The sequence below is a fragment of the Colias croceus genome, chromosome 9 (genome assembly GCF_905220415.1).
Source record: "Colias croceus chromosome 9, ilColCroc2.1".
NCBI lineage: Eukaryota > Metazoa > Arthropoda > Insecta > Lepidoptera > Pieridae > Colias > Colias croceus.
In genome coordinates, this window is record NC_059545.1 from 9,574,637 (window position 1) to 9,591,975 (window position 17,339).

At 35.1% G+C, this 17,339-nt stretch overlaps 2 protein-coding genes across 2 annotated transcripts; one reads left to right on the top strand and one right to left on the bottom strand.

Annotated features, from left to right (window-relative positions):
• Positions 1 to 171: 171 nt before the first annotated feature.
• LOC123694583 (beta-1,3-glucan-binding protein-like) lies at positions 172 to 11,098 on the bottom strand. Its single transcript, XM_045640050.1, has 10 exons — positions 11,074 to 11,098; positions 10,582 to 10,715; positions 9,690 to 9,939; positions 7,425 to 7,615; positions 7,072 to 7,222; positions 6,597 to 6,698; positions 6,307 to 6,425; positions 6,085 to 6,211; positions 818 to 1,008; positions 172 to 458 (listed from the first exon to the last, which is right to left on the bottom strand). Exons 1-10 carry the CDS (start codon positions 11,096 to 11,098, stop codon positions 234 to 236), a joined length of 1,515 nt encoding a protein of 504 aa, XP_045496006.1. The 3' UTR covers positions 172 to 233.
• A 629-nt stretch (positions 11,099 to 11,727) lies between these two features.
• On the top strand, positions 11,728 to 17,031 carry LOC123694599 (beta-1,3-glucan-binding protein-like). The gene is made up of 9 exons (XM_045640071.1): positions 11,728 to 11,857; positions 12,657 to 12,935; positions 13,344 to 13,507; positions 13,779 to 13,933; positions 14,530 to 14,678; positions 15,062 to 15,180; positions 15,573 to 15,699; positions 16,100 to 16,248; positions 16,791 to 17,031. The coding sequence occupies exons 1-9, from the start codon at positions 11,737 to 11,739 to the stop codon at positions 16,989 to 16,991; spliced, it is 1,464 nt and encodes a 487-aa protein (XP_045496027.1). The 5' UTR covers positions 11,728 to 11,736; the 3' UTR covers positions 16,992 to 17,031.
• Positions 17,032 to 17,339: the final 308 nt, after the last annotated feature.

Genomic DNA, 17,339 nt, shown 5'->3' on the forward strand with positions numbered 1-17,339 from the left:
ATATCTATTGTAGTATTTACTTAAACAATGATTATTAATTTGTACGAAAATACAAAAAAAAAAAAAACATAAATAATTTACATCGACCTTTATTTTAATCTTACAAAAATATATTCATCTATATAAAATATAACCATAGTACCTACTATCTTGACCCTTATTAACTACGTCTTCTTTAATTCTGCTGTTAAACAAATAAGTTTCTGCTATTCCTCGAACAGTTTCATACTAAACTAATTATTATAGCTATTTCTTCTACTTAAAGCTATAACTTTCACATAATCTATAACTAGTTCAGGATCATCCCACGAGTCGATCCATTCATCTCTTTTATCCCAGAAGTTATAAACCGCTTTGGGATCGCCATTATTCCACGGTTTAGGTGTTCCATCACCAGTCACCAGATCATCTGGGAATTCGAAGAAGCCGCCAGCAGCCACTCCGAAGGTAATGTAAAACTGGAAGAAGAGTATAGATTGAATGAAATAAATGAAACATCTATATTGAGGTAAAACTTATAAAATGTAGCTATTAAAACAATTATTTGAATTTGTTTCACTATTTGGTTGTGGTTAAAGCAAAAGGAGTCTGTTGTAATGACATAAAAATATCACTAATCTTTTTTTTGAAGATAACGCAATAACAGCTGTAGTCAATAACATGGCTCATAAATGTAAAATACTAGATAACATGCTATAAATTGCTTCGATATAAAATAGACAGAATTTAGAATTAATCATATTCTACAACTGAGTGAGACATAGTGGGTATAGAAAACATTTGTCTGGAGAGTGAAAAGGAACGTAAAAATAATTACGTAATCATCAAAAGGTGCAATTTTGGGAGCACCGTCCAACAGTTTGTACCAGTCCCCTCTGCAGTTTCTCGGTAGCCAAGATTTGAGGCCACCAGAGCCCGGTTTAAATGGGACCCAAGTTTTTCCATCCACTACAATTTTTATTGATGCTGAAACCCATTTATTTAACTTTCTTATAAAAGGAGGAGGTTCTTAATTCGACTCTATTGTCAGATTCTGTTGCTTCAGAATTTTTATTTTTATTTTTATTTTTATTCATTACTATATGAAGGCGGTAAACTGACGTTTTTCTAGAGAAATAATTATTTGACACATTCGGCAATACATCTTATCTTCTCACCGTGTGGACATACGTACCGAAATAATGTAATTGCAAATAAACGATGACATAATGTATTAGAATAAACGGCAAGACATTTTGATTCATTTTCCTGTGACCTTTTTGATATACAAATTTATTTGGAAGATGAGGAATAGGTTTTTCCACTACTATAAGTATTTTAGCATATCACGGGAGTTATTGACATTCTACAACATGGTTTCAAATAGAGAAATTGTTTTAATACATTAATTCTTAGATTACAAAATAAAGTACAGATGGAGCATGACAACCGCCCGTCGCCCTTGTCAAAGAAAATACGAAATCAAAAACAAATACGTCGCTGCACCAGTGCTATAGCGCATATAGTGTCATGCAATACGTCAAAAAGGGTTTGCAATTTTAGTAAAAAAATGCCGTCTTGTGATAATAAAACGCTGTAAAATTTGTTCCCGAAAACAAAAAAAAAGATAAAACATCGTTTCACAGGTTTTCTGTAGATTATTTGGCTGATTTATTTCTTTAATACGAATAATAATTTTACAGATATGAAGGAATACAAAACTTCAACGTATGTTGCCAGTATTTTGAAAATGAATTTGCCATTTTTATTGGTAAAACGGTAAAATGGTTAAAGGATCTTCAGGGTAATGCTGTTGGATTTTTCGATCGTGAATGTGATTATTTGTATAGTGCACTAAAGGTTCATGATAATTATTAGATTATTTTAATAAGCATAATACATTATTTTGTTACTTTATAAAGCTTAAAAACGTCATAGTCGTTTTCGCTTGCGATTTAATTTATGTGAACTCCATGATGGATATGATGAAAATAAAGTGTCCCGTATTCTCGACTAAAAACTACCGCTATTCTTATTCATATATGTCGGAGTATTGATTTATTCAGTTGGTATTAACGCCATCTATTGGTAAAGTTGTGAGTATTTTAAATGTTGACATAGTGAGACATGAAGTTTTAACGAATGAATTTATGACAATGAGAAGTGACAATGACATTTTCCTTGAGTCAGTAGTTTGGCAGGTTGGGGGGGTGTCAGTCCGAACGACACTTGCCGCCCGACAGCCAACCGCGCTAGTTGTGCGCACTGATTCTTTTTACTATTTTACGATCATGGCGGACGTTGAAATTAATCGCGAGGAATCTCCGAAAGCAGCGGTGGGATCTGACCATCATTCCTCCAGTGTACTTAACCGACACCCTGCTACTACGAGCGAGACATATTTCCGAGAATCGGCGAACCAATCCGCCGAATCAAACTGCGACGAACAATCTACGCCACGAGGCACCGAAAACCGTAACGTGCCTGATAATAGTGCTTTTCCTAATGTGCCTCCTGAGATGTGGGCTTCGTTTTTCCGTGGAATGGCGGAGACTTTTCACAATAACGAAAACCAAACTTCAAACTCCAAACCACCTGTGAAGAAGATGAAACCCACTGAAGTGTACATTCCGTCGTTCGATCCTGACGATTGCGAGTTTACGGCGGCGCAATGGTGTGCCGAAATCGACCACCACCGGACACAGAACTCATGGACGGATTATGAAACGAGAAATGCTGCTTTTACGCATCTACGCGGCCGAGCACGCAAGTGGGCGTCCAAATCATATCCTTTGTGCAATACGTGGGATGAAGCGAAGGAGCGGCTAACGAGACAATTTGCCTCCATCAAGCGTTTCCACGACCTTTTCCGGGACATGGTGCAATACACGAGTGACCGCGCCGCTAGCTACGTGGAATACTCCACCAACAAGCTGGCGATGATCGATCGACTGGAGACAGCGTGGAGCGAGGCGAACAAGATCGAAGTCGTCATATCAGGTATCTCTGAGAATCAGGTACGAACAGATTTATTAAAAAATACCCCCGCGGACTTTGTAACATTAGATAGACACCTCGCTACCTACCCTCAAATTAATAAAAATAATAAACGACCTTCAACTTCGAGCTCTTTTTGTAGTGACTTTAAGCAGCGTAAAATTGAAACAAATGACCATGTTAAGTGCCACAATTGCGGCAAAATGGGGCACTATAAGCGAAATTGTAAATTCCGTCCGCATACTAAGGTTTTACATTCGGAAACGTCTCAATTAAAACGTTCCCCGCCTGTCGATAAAAATGTTCAGTGCACTTATTGTCGCAAATTGGGGCATACAGAGCAGGTATGTTTCTCTAAACAACGCGACGAAAAATTTAAAAAAAGTAATGATACAAAGTCCGTTAATGTGTGTGTGTAGACAGAATCGCCGTAACTATCGCTGACGTTATAACCGGTGTACGAGATCTTGTATTTACGCGTTTAACTGGTGCTCCACTTCCACTCATTCTTTTTCCTTATTACTTTGCCTATAGAGATCGATGATTTTCACTTAGAGGTCGATTTTTTTGGTGGTAGACTCTCAGGTTTTACCTCATGACGTCATTGTAGGGCGGGATGTTTTTACGCGACCCGCGGTAAACTTAATTATTAATAATCGTGGCGTTCACGTTTCTCGCGATGTTCGTGCGGATGTTTGTGCTTTGCAAAGTGCCGATATAGAAGCGATCGATACCGACCTTACAGACATCCAAGATATTGCTCGTTTACGTTCTATTATTGAAAATTTTAATGAGAACTTCGTAAAGGGGAACTCTCAGACGGTCGTAACAAAAATCCACCGAGAATCAACGCGCTGGTTAATGAGTATGAAAAGCTGGACCTGTTCGACATCAGACGTGACGTCAAGGTCAGGATGGACGAGACGACAAAGCTCGGGAGCATATCTGGAGGACGTGCGCAACATGTGTATCATGAAAAGCTAAGGAATTATCCTACGAGTTTACCAGAAATGTCTAATCAACTTGTTGATTTGTAATAAGAGTGAGTTTTATTTTTCTAATCGGCTTTAAAAATTAATTATTAAATATTGAGTTATGTTAAAATGATTAGTCGCCAAAGTAAACGGCATTTGCTGAGATACACGATTGTATTAATTATGTCAACGGTTGCGATATTATGTGCTTTTTTTATTTTTGTTGTTTTGGTTAAAAGAAATGCTTAGAATTTATTTTGTTGATCGATAATAATAAATGATCGCATCTCTAGAAGCTTGTTTCCTTTTTCTTTCCTAAGGGGAGTCGATGGCGTAAATTTTGCATTGGAAGCTCCGCGCTTCGTGCGAAATTTTAGTGTTGGGAGCCCCGCGCTTTACGCGTAAATTTAGCATTGGAAGCTCCGCGCTTCATGCCAAGGTTTAGCATTGGAAGCTCCGCGCTTCATGCCAAGGTTTAGCATTGGAAGCTCCGCGCTTCATGCCAAGATTTAGCATTGGAAGCTCCGCGCTTCATGCCAAGATTTAGCATTGGAAGCTCCGCGCTTCATGCCAAGATTTAGCATTGGAAGCTCCGCGCTTCGTGTGTTTGCTCTATCTATCTACATTGGAAGCTCCGCGCTTCATGTGTTGGCTCTATCTACATTGGAAGCTCCGCGCTTCATGTGTTGGCTCTATCTACATTGGAAGCTCCGCGCTTCATGTGTTTGCTCTATCTACATTGGAAGCTCCGCGCTTCATGTGTTGGCTCTACCTACATTGGAAGCTCCGCGCTTCATGTGTTGGCTCTATCTACATTGGAAGCTCCGCGCTTCATGTGTTGGCTCTATCTACATTGGAAGCTCCGCGCTTCATGTGTTGGCTCTATCTACATTGGAAGCTCCGCGCTTCATGTGTTGGCTCTATCTACGTTGGAAGCTCCGCGCTTCATGTGTTGGCTCTATCTACGTTGGAAGCTCCGCGCTTCATGTGTTTGATCTATCAACATTGGAAGCTCCGCGCTTCATGTGTTGGCTCTACATTGGAAGCTCCGCGCTTCATGTTTTAACCTCTACATTGGAAGCTCCGCGCTTTGTGTAGGTTCTACGTTACAAACTTTGACGCAAAGTTGTGACCAGAGCTAAATAGGTTTAGAAATCGCGCGAGAACGCGCTAACTGTCAGAATGGCCGTGTCGGAGTATTGATTTATTCAGTTGGTATTAACGCCATCTATTGGTAAAGTTGTGAGTATTTTAAATGTTGACATAGTGAGACATGAAGTTTTAACGAATGAATTTATGACAATGAGAAGTGACAATGACATTTTCCTTGAGTCAGTAGTTTGGCAGGTTGGGGGGGTGTCAGTCCGAACGACACTTGCCGCCCGACAGCCAACCGCGCTAGTTGTGCGCACTGATTCTTTTTACTATTTTACGATCATGGCGGACGTTGAAATTAATCGCGAGGAATCTCCGAAATATATTATGAAAAATAAAAAATTATATAATTATTGTAGTTAATATTGAAACTTTTTTTATGTAATTTATTTAATAAAAAATTGAATACAATTTTTTTGTCCATATATAACTTTAGTAGGCAGGTACTTTATGTATTAAAAGAATTTAAATAAAAATTAAAACTTGACTTCTCATTTATGTATATACCCTACGTCACTACCGCCACTAACATAATAATTCAGATCATTGCAATGAAACCTCACAACTCAAAATCGGTCCAACGGTTTATACTGCAGGGCGTGTCAAAGAAATATTATTCATACATCCATAAACTCGAAAAACATAACCCTCTTTTTTGCGTAGTCGGGGAAAAATTTGGGAAATTTTTCAATATCTGGCAACATTACACGCACACAGAAGCACCGTGTACGTACAGTGCAGCGGCGAAATGACAGCACACATAGCTTTATTGAAAATGACGATAAATTATTCGGTTTAGTTCGGCAACGCTCCATCTGTCTTTTATTTTGTAATCTAAGCATTAATTAAACTTATTGAACAAAAAATTGCAAGTATCTAACCCCTTGCTAACCCCCCCATTATCTAACCGTAAAGGCGCATTAGACCTCTATACCACAAAAAACTACTAGATAACAAATTAAATATATAGATTAAATACCTGGTGAGCAAGTTACTGAATAATTGTGAAAGTCATCCCCCCACGATCGACCATCGGATGGTTTTTTAGAGTAAAAATCAAACGCACCCCAACAATGTGAGTTGAAAACGGGACCTCCTTTTAATACCTGTTAAATAATAACAAGAATTTATTGTTGAAAATGCTGAAGAAAACTGCTTTAGTCCATTTCATTTCTTTTTACCATAATATTGTTATACATACCTGACTATTAAACTTTGGTTTATTTTGCTCAGTATTACCTCTGACCATGGCTATTTTTAATATTCCAGAAGAGTAATGTAAACTTCCATATTTATTGTATAGCGATTCTAAAAGGATTTCTGAAATTTTTTGTTTAAATAACTTTATGTACATAAGAATTTTAGGCATACAAACCTACCGAAATGCAATATATTCATAATCAGCTGTGTTTTGAAATCTCGTAAGAAGTACTTTTTCAAAAATATAAACTTAAAAATTAATTGTAATGAAGTAAATAATTGTTTATGTACCAGGGTAGAGCCAATCGCCGATAGGTAGTTTTGCTCTAACATGCATTGTACCATATTTGAATGCAAATGTAGATTGACTGACAAATTTGACCCCATCATGGCCTTAGTTTTACAAACACGACCCGTACAGCTGAAATAATAACACTATCATCATTCACCTTCATTTCATTGCAATGAAAAATCTCCATATTTTCTAAAAAAGCAATGCACCGAAGCTTAAATATTACCTAAATACTGAATAACTAAAACCATCCTCGAGAACCACGCTACCTATCGGTGAAATCGGAAATAAAATTGACTGTGGCAATTAGTTTTTGCTTTTATCCCTGACAAACAGACAGACGAGCATTTTTTTACCGACTTCAAAAATAGTAGGAGGTTCTTGATTCGGTCAGTATATCATTTTTTGAAATAGAAGTATGTAGTGATTAATTTAGAACCATTTATATATCTGCTATTATAAATACATACTTACTGGTCAGGTCCAAAGTCCCCTTGTACAAACTACTTTCGTCAAACCCGGGTAAGTTTTGCTGGAATTTTGGCCGAATATAGAGTGAACCATTTTCTACAAAAACTGTTGAGTTAGCACCTTCCAACTTCTGATAAGATATGAAGGGATGTTCCTGTAACAATAAACAAAAATAATATACAAATCAGAAGGCAAAACCTATAAACAGTATAAAATGAAGACTGAAATCAAACTGAAAGATATTGCGTCTTAAAAAGAATTAAATTGCAATTCCTGAATTGTTTTTTATGTGATAATATACGATGAACACCATTAGGTAAACCTATTTATTTAAGGAGTTATAAAATATCACTTACCGGATGATCATAGGGAATATACTGATCAATGTTCCAGAAATCTTCGCGAAATGTGTCAAAGTTCTCCTCATAAATTACGTCATCAGAACATACATCTCTCCCAGGTACTTTGGATATGCCGAAACATTTATTTTTCTTAGCGGCTGGTTTTATTTCTTCCAATTCTGAAAAACTGGATGGTTTTTTAGTAATAAATGTATTTTAAAACAATGAAAACAATGCCGTGGTTTGCGCCGATTACGATTCACTATGAATGAACTTCAAATAATCTTCCATTTTTCGGCGAAATGCCTCAAGTCATAAATATCTAAACACACAAATAGTGTGAACCTGGCTATACATTTATTGGCCCTCTTCACAATGGGCAGCGTTGAACGAGTAGAGGCAATCACGATAGTGTTGAGGCCCTAAATATTATATGCCCTATGTCTATTATCGTCCGTCATTGTAGATGTTTATTCATAATCGCCGTAATGACGGCACACATCGACAATCATTAGTTGGGTCAACGCCGCCCCTTGTGAAGAGGGCCCATATTATAAAATAATAAATAAAATAAAAATTGTTTATTTCTTTTAAACAAGTTTTCATCTCGGGTTGGAGGTAAGTGCCTTCATTTAAGTGACAAATTTCACTTGTGTTAGAAGGCGCTTCTCTTCCATACCAGGTGTATGTGTGTTCGCATGTTATTGTTTGTGTAATGTACGTAAGAAATTAAGAAATGTGATTTTTTTTTTTATTTTATTTAACATCTTCATTTTACTCCCTACTATTCACATGTTTTTAAAATGTCTTCTGCTTCTGTATAACTAATTTCTTTAAGCCATTTTAAGGTATGTTTTTTACATTCGTTATATCGATTTCCATATATATTTAAAATTTTATTTACATTTTTGTATAAAATTTCTGACTGTCTATTGTACTGACGCTTACTAAATGATGTGTTCGTTTTATGAAATAGTGGAATAATGTCTCTTCTTCTACGATTCGTTATGTTAGGGTCATATGTAGTAGCCTTATGTTTTTTTAGGATAGTTGCAAGAATATATAGTTTGCGTACAGATAGTAGGCCCGTTGTGGAGTAAAGGAGTTCAGTAGAATATTTGTATGGTTTAAAATGCATAACCTTTATTAAAGCACGTTGTGCACGTTCTACTTCCAAAAGTTTTGTTTTTGTGGCTCCGCCCCAGACCGGTATACAATAGGTTAAAATTGATTGCGCTAGTGTCACATATATTTTGTTTAGCAAGTTCTTATCAGCAACATGGCGAAGTGTTTTAAAAGTCCATGTTATCTTCCTAATTCTGGATGTTATTAAATCTATTTGCGGATGCCAGGACAATCTTTCGTCAATTTGTATTCCCAGATATTTCGCTGAGGTGACTCTATTTATGTAAGGACAATGGCATGTAGTAAGATTACATTGGTTGTGGATTTGAATACTAAAGTTGTTAGAAGGTTGAGTTTTTTTAGTTATTGAAAAGCAAATGTAGTTTGATTTGGTTGCGTTTAATGTGAGAAGATTAGATTGTAACCACGTAGCAATTTTTGATAGACCTACTTCAGCTTTCTGTCGAACGGCATCCCATGATTTCTCCGAAAATACTACTGCGGTGTCATCAGCGTATGAGTAAATTTTTGCATCATCTAATTTTAGTTTACAGAGGCTGTTTATGTATACTAAAAAGAGAGTAGGGCCCAAAACACTTCCCTGGGGAACTCCAGTTGTTATATCTGTGTCATCGCTGTAGTATTGTCCAATTTTAGTCTTTTGTGAACGATTTTGTAGGTAGTCTTTAAATAATTTTAGTGGAGTTCCTCTAATACCTATCTTTTCTAATTTATTTATAAGTAAATGAACCGAAACTGTGTCAAATGCCTTCTTAAGATCAAGGAAGACAGTAAGGCATTTGTCTTTTACGTCTAATTTGTCAACTATGTGTGTGCTTAAGGCAGTAATGGCATCCTCTGTGCATCTTCCAGATCTGAAACCGTATTGGTTGTTTGCTAGTATGTTGAATTTATTAAGATAGTTAAGTAATCTGATGTTTAATAGTTTTTCTAGGACCTTTGAAATACAGGATAAGACAGAAATCGGTCTGTAGTTATTGAGATCACTTTTGCTGCCGCTCTTATATATTGGTGTAATGATCGATCGTTTTAGAGGATTAGGGAAAACGCCTTGCTGAAAGCATAGGTTTGCTAAATGACAAATGATAGGAGCCAGTTCTACTACAGCTAATTTTAGAAATTTCGATGGGATACCATCCCATCCGGGAGCACTGTCCTCTTTCAGATTGGATATAACTTTATGAACCTCATCAACATCTGTATCCAGTAAACAAAGTGAAGTTAAATTTGTATCTTCTTCCTCAAGCGTCTTTACACCTATGTTAGATATTCCTATCTCGTCCGCAAGTTTATTCCCGATATTAGCTAGGTAAGCGTTTACGTAATTTACTGATTCTAGGGGTGTGTTCTTAATTTTTAATAATGTTGTATTGTCCGACTTTCCCTGTTTTAAATTTGTAATTTTGTTTATGTTTTTCCAAAGATTTTTTGTATTTTTAGTTGATTTTTCTAAATTTTGTCTTTCGTAATTGCGTTTCAGTTTTTTTATAAGTTTGTTACAATGGTTGCGGTATCTTTTATAAGTAATATTCAGTATTTCGTTATGAGGATCCATTTTAAGTTTCTTTTGCATTTTATTTCTATTTCTTATACAGCGTAAAATACCTGCTGTTATCCATGGTTTAATTATTTGTTTTTGTTTTGATATAGTCGTTGTCACTGTATTCTCTTTTATGATGGTTGTAAGTTTTTGAATCAAATGACCAGTCAATAAACAAGGGTCATCACAGTGTAATAATTCTGAGATATTAATATTTGCAAGATCGATAAGAGCTTTATCAAAATTTATTTTTGTTAGAGTTTATGTATGTATATTATGATGTTGGATATTTTTTATCCCTCACAAGATGATCGTGAATTTCTCTTTAGAAACTTAATACCACGTATCTTTACACTGACCATATCACTATATCCTTTTGCCCAGGATCTTTGTTACATACGAAGCATCTGTTATATTATCATCGAAGACGACGTGAAACTTTTGAGCCACAAAGTATGTACACAGGATGGTGTCGTTAACGTTTACTATAAGGTTGGGCTTATCCATCAGCCATTTCCCATTTGTCTTGTAAAATACCTTGTCCCTTGTGTATCCATCGTTGTCTGAGTTTTTGTTGTAAAATACAGCTTCATACTGGACAAACTCTATTTTAGGGTCATCTGAAATATAAGCAAGAAAGAAAAAAGATTTTTTTGCCACATATACACTTACAACTACTTTTATCAACTTCCATAAATAATGTTGTTATGAAAGGGAGAAGATAATAAGTGCTCTTAGACTCTCTGAAATAGAGCTCGATAGGCTCAGTAGGAACGAAGAAAAATTGGTTGATTATACTCTCTTTTCTACCTACATTTAGTAAACTATAAAATAAAAAAGAAATGAATAATGATCACAGAACTGTTGAAACTTTTACCATTAAGAGTTGGTAAATTTTATTTTTAATCCGAAAATTTTAGGATTCCGCCTATTGATTACAGGATCCTGAATTATTTACAGTAACATAATATTATGTACCTTCCTCAAGAACAACTCTATGCATCGGTAAAACAGAATGAAAATCGGTGCAGCCCTTTTTGAATTTACATTATAGCAAACAGTCAGACGCGGCGGAAGACTTTCTACAATATGCAGTGAAGAAAAAAAGAATACATTTTTTATGACCATCTTTTTTAATTAGATTAATTGAAGGTATCTAAATAAATCATAGATGAATATTCATAATGTCCGAATTGTCAACAATATAATTTAGTATTGTATATATATTGCGATAACTGATTTAATAATGCTTTAATATCTACGTATCATTTACAAAACGAAAAATACAAGGAAAACACGTTTCAAATATAACACACATAACAAGCGTACTCTAGTATTCGTATTGGCTACTTTCATTGAGATAAATAAATGAAAAATCGTATTTTTAATAATTTTGCTTATTTTTTATGGTTGGCCAGTAAATAATAAACAAAAATATACTTTAATATTATTAGTCACAGCATCAAATACCTGGTACAGAAATTTTCAATCCCTTAGGTTTAACCTTTTTCATCCGTCACATTATCACATTCAGCACAAAGACTATAATAATATAATGTAGGTTATATTTAGCTTTAAAATTACGTATTTGATAGCCACATTCTAGCCACACGCTATCTGCCTTTTGACCTCAGTCGCAAAATGGCAGTGAAACCAGTGTGGTTGTTTTTTGTGCTGTCTTTAGCTCTTGCAGACGAACCTTTTGAATTTAATATAAGTGTACAAGCCTTTAAACCTAAGGGATTGAAAATTTCTGTACCAGGTATGTGTTGTAATAAACAATTATATTAACAAAAGTTGTCATAGAAAATAAACAAAATGATCGCTATTCTTTATTCAAAATACGATTATTTATTTATTTATCCAATGAATAGTAGCCAATACGCATACTATAGTACGCTTGTTATGTATCCATATTGGAAACGTGTTTTCCTTGTATTTTTCGATTTGTACATAATAATAATTAATGTAATATAGAAAATACGTATCCGTATTATCACTATTATTAAATCAGTTATTTTACATACTATAATTCTAACTTTTATTGTCAACAAATAGAAGATTATGATTATGCATTTATCTGTGATTAAATTATCTCAAAACTCTTTTTCTTCACTACATCATAAAGACAGTCTTCCGTCGCGTTTGTTTGCGATTTATTCAAAAACGGCTGTACCGATTTTCATTCTGTTTTATCGATGCATAGAGTTGTTCTTGAGGAAGGTAAATATTATGTTACTATTTTAATTCAGGATCCCGTAATTAATAGCCGGAATCCTAAAATTTTCGCATTCAGAATTACCAACTCTAAATGGTAAAAGTCTCAACAGTTCTGTGATCATTATACATTTCTTTTTCATTTTATAGTTCACTAAATGTAGGTAGAAAAGCGAGTGAAATCAACTAATTTTTCTTTGTTCCTTATGAGCCAATCGAGCTCTTTTTCGGAGAGTCTAAGAACACTTATTATCATCTCCCTTTCATATCAACATTAGTTGATAAAAGTAGTTGTAAGAGTATATGTGGCAAAAAATATTTTTTCTTTCTTGCTTATATTTCAGATGACCCAAGAATAGAGTTTGTCCAGTATGAAGCTGTGTTTTACGACAAAAACTTAGACTACGATGGATACACAAGGGACATTGTGTTCCAAAAGACAAATGGAAAATGGCTGATGGATAAGCCCAACCTTATTGTGAACGTAAACGACACCATCATGTGTACATACTTTGTGGCTCAAAAGTTCCACATCGTCTTCGATGATAATATAACAGATGCTTCGTATATAACAAAGATACTGGGCAAAGGATATAGTGATATGGTCAGTGTAAAGATACGTGGTAAGTTTCTAAAGAGAATTTCACGATAATCTTTGTGAGGGATAAAATATAATATCCAACATCATAAAATGGGTCCTCTTCACAATCTGCAATAACGGACGATAATAGACATTTAGGGCCTCAACACTGTCGTGATTGCCTCTACTCGCCCAACACAGCACATTGTGAAGAGGGTCCATAAATGTATAACCAGGTTTCACACTATTTGTGTGTTTAGACATTTATTATTATCTCATGCACCTTGACAAGAAATGGAAGATTATTTGAAATTAACTGAAATTATTTTTTTCTTGGCAGCAGATAATTGAAGTGAATTGTGAAACATTGAATTGTGATCAATCCAAACAAAAGCATTGCTTTATTTTTTTAAATACATTGATTATTATTAAAAACATCCTATTTCTTCAGCATTGGAAGAAATTAAACCAGTCGTTAAGAAAAATAAATGTTTCGGCATATCCAAAGTACCTGGGAGAGATGTATGTTCTGATGACGTAATTTTTGATGAGAACTTTGACACATTTCGCGAAGATTTCTGGAACATTGATCAGTATATTCCCTATGATCATCCAGTAAGTGATATTTTATAACTCCTTAAAATAAATGGGTATACCTAATGGTGTTCATCGTTTATTAGAACATAAAAAAAAAGCCGCGGTAAAGCTATTGCATAGCATGCCTTCAAGCCACACCTCCGTGTCTGTCGGAGTGGGGAGCGTGAGGTTTTTCGTTACGGAATTTCTGAATTCGGTCCCCGCGCTCAAGGCCCGCGATAGAAGCTATGCTTAAAAACAATTCAATTCACAACAATTGATTTGTATATTTTTTTGTTTATTGTTACAGGAACATCCCTTCATATCGTATCAGAAGTTGGAAGGTGCTAACTCAACAGTTTTTGTAGAAAATGGTTCGCTCTATATTAGGCCAAAATTCCAGCAAAACTTACCCGGGTTTGACGAAAGTAGTTTGTACAAGGGGACTTTGGACCTGACCAGTGAGTATGTATTTATAATAGCAGATATTTAAATGGTTCTAAATTAATCACTACATACTTCTATTTCTAAAAATGATATACTGACCGAATCAAGAACCTCCTACTATTTTTGAAGTCAGTAAAAAAATGCTGGTCGGCGTCTGTCTGTTTGTTAGGGATAAAAACAAAAACTAATTGTCACAGCCAGTTTTATCCCCGATTTCACCGATAGGTAGCGTGGTTCTCGAGGATGGTTTTAGTTATTCCATATGGTTGGTATATCCTACTAATATCATAAATGCGAAAGTTTGTGAGGATATTGTGTGTGTGTGTGCGTGTGTGTGTGTTTTTTACTCTTTCAGGCAAATACTTCTGAACCAATTACAAGAAAATTTAGCACACATATAGAGGGTAACTTGGATTAACATATAGGATAGGTTTTTTCCCGGAAATCCCATGGGAACGGGAACTATGCGGGTTTTCCTTTGAAAACGCGGGCGAAGCCGCGGGCGGAAATCTAGTATGTAATATTTAAGCTTTGGTGCATTGCTTTTTTAGAAAATATGGAGATTTTTCATTGCAATGTAATGAAAGTGAATGATGAAAGTGTTATTATTTCAGCTGTACGGGTCGTGTTTGTAAAACTAAAGCCATGGGGTCAAATATTCTACCACCGATAGTAAGTGGACGGATAAGATCTAAATTTGCATTCAAATATGGTACAGTACATATTAGAGCAAAACTACCTATTGGCGATTGGCTATACCCAGGTACTTAATTATAATAAATTATTATATGTATAATACACTAGCTGTGCCGCGCGGTTTCACCCGCGTGGCTCCGCTCCTGTTGGTCTTAGCATGATAATATATAGCCTATATTACTCGTGGATAATGTAGCTTTCGAATGGTGAAAGAATTTTTAAAATCGGTCCAGTAGTTCATGAGCCTATTCATTACAATCAAACAAACAAAAAAAGTTTTCCTCATTACAATATTAGTGTAGATTTGCAAATTGAAAAACAGCTCTTCTAACGAGTAATTTAAAAACTGCTGAAAATAAATGTTTTTGTAGATTTGTATGTTTAAAATTAATTTCCTCTTGTTTTAATGTTATTCTTATGTACATAAAGTTATTTAACAAAAAATTTCAGAAATCCTTTTAGAACCGCTACACAATAAATATGGAAGTTTACATTACTCTTCTGGGATATTAAAAATAGCCATGGTCAGAGGTAATACTGAGCTAAATAAACTAAAGTTCAATAGTCAGGTATGTATTGTACCTAATAGCTAAATTGAAACCATTAATCGTTAAAATATCTTCTGCATGTCTTAACGACACCTCAATTTAAGTTTTTAGTTTACTTTTTATAATATACCTTTTTTTTTATAGTGGGGAAATCTTCCAAAGATACCCACGGCTCCCGGGGAAGGAGCCGTGGGTTATGTCTTACCGACTAAAACCCCACTGTGATCCGTCGAGCCGCTTTAATGAGGGGGCCGCGGGTATTTGTTAGAATTCTTCCGCGGTATTAATTTATAGTGTTACTGTTTTATATCTGTATTAAAATAAATGCTTTCTTTCTTTTTGCCTTTACGTATAATTCAATGGACTAAAACAGTTTTCTTCAGAATTTTAAGAATAAAGGTATTATTTAACAGGTATTAAAAGGAGGTCCCGTTTTGAACTCACATTGTAGGGGTGCGTTTGATTTTTACTCTAAAGAAACATCCGATGGACGATCGTGGGGCGATGACTTTCACAATTATTCAGTAACTTGGTCACCAGGTATTTATAACTCTTATTATATATTTAGTATAGTGGTCTATGGTATGTGGTTATTCGCCTTGTTAATATGATCTTATGGTTAGAATCCTGATAATTGTTCCATAATTCATGGATTGAACCAATTTATTAATTTGCAAGCATGTTGTAGAATATCAAAACGTCCCGTGATATGCTAAAATACTTAAAGCACATTGTGGAAAAAACCATTCCTCATCTTCATAAATTCGTATATCAAAAATGTTACAGGAAAATGAATCAAAATTTCTTGCCATTTATTCTTATTACATTATTACACCGTAAAAAAATCATCATTTAAATCGGTTCTCCCAGTCGAAAAACAATACATTCGAATTAAGAACCTCCTCTTTTTATTGAAGTTAGTTAAATACATGGGTTTCAGCATCAATAGAACTGGCAGTGGATGGAAAAACTTGGGTCACATATAAACCTGGCTCTGGAGGTCTCAAGTCTTGGCTACCGAGAAACTGCAGAGGGGGCTGGTACAAACTGTTGGACGGTGCTCCCAAAATGGCACCTTTTGATGATTACGTAATTATTTTTACATTCCTTTTCACTCTCCAGACAAATGTTTTCTATACCTACTATGTCTCACTCAGTTGTAGAATATGATTAATTTTTAATTCTGTCTATTTTATAACGAAACAATTTATAGCATTTTACTTTTACAACTAGTAGGTATTTTACTATTTTGAGCCATGTTATTGACGATATTGATTATAGATATTACGTTATCTTAAAAATAAAGACGTGTGGCACTCGGGGACTGCCGCGGTAAAGCTATTGCATAGCATGCCTTCAAGCCACACCTCCGCCCGTCGGAGTGGGGAGCGTGAGGTTTTTTCGTTACGGAATTTCTGGATTCGGTCCCCGCGCTCAAGGCCCGTGATAGAAGCTATTTAATAGTTTAATATTATATGGTGTTTTTTGTCATTAACTAGAACCTGTTGCATGAACAAAAACCAAACAGTGTACCTACCAAATTCAATTATTGTTTTAATAGTTAAATTTTATAACTTTTAGCTCAATATAGATGTTTCATTCACTTCATTCAATCTATACTCTTCTTCCAGTTTTACATTACCTTCGGAGTGGCTGCTGGCGGCTTCTTCGAATTCCCAGACGATCTGGTGACTGGTGATGGAACACCTAAACCGTGGAAGAATGGCGATTCCAAAGCGGTCTATAACTTCTGGGATAAAAGAGATGAATGGATCGACTCGTGGGATGATCCTGAACTAATTGTAGATTATGTTAAAGTTATAGCTTTATAAGCGGAAGAAATAGCTAGAATAGTTCAGTTTATTACAGATATTATAAAATAATATTAAAATATATTGAAATAAAGTTATGTGAAAATAATATGTTTCTTTTTTGTTGCATTCTTGATTTTTTCGCCGATTCAAAATGAATGTTAAAGTTTTAATAGGTTGTTCGTGCGATTGATCTTCCGTTCGTTATAATTGGTAAGTAAGTATAATTTTTATTTGTTAAAAACTTTTATGGCAAAAATCTTTATCACGTTTTATGTTTTGAAGAAGTTCATCGGTGAATCGGTCCAAAAAGATGTTCATTAATTAGTATGAACTGGCATTTAAAGAATACGCGCTTAATCCTATTGA

What these genes read in the sequence shown, in the direction of transcription:
- LOC123694583 (XM_045640050.1), bottom strand. Translation starts at nt 11,098, where the DNA reads ATGCATAGAGTTGTTCTTGAGGAAG. An exon ending in ATATTCCCTATGATCATCCG is followed by an intron (nt 7,223 to 7,424) that starts GTAAGTGATATT and finishes TTATTGTTACAG; the next exon opens with GAACATCCCTTCATATCTTA. An exon ending in AACCAAAGTTTAATAGTCAG is followed by an intron (nt 6,212 to 6,306) that starts GTATGTATAACA and finishes ATTATTTAACAG; the next exon opens with GTATTAAAAGGAGGTCCCGT.
- LOC123694599 (XM_045640071.1), top strand. Translation starts at nt 11,737, where the DNA reads ATGGCAGTGAAACCAGTGTGGTTGTTTTTTGTGCTGTCTTTAGCTCTT. An exon ending in ACTTTGGACCTGACCAGTGA is followed by an intron (nt 13,934 to 14,529) that starts GTATGTATTTAT and finishes TTATTATTTCAG; the next exon opens with CTGTACGGGTCGTGTTTGTA. An exon ending in TTCAGTAACTTGGTCACCAG is followed by an intron (nt 15,700 to 16,099) that starts GTATTTATAACT and finishes CATGGGTTTCAG; the next exon opens with CATCAATAGAACTGGCAGTG.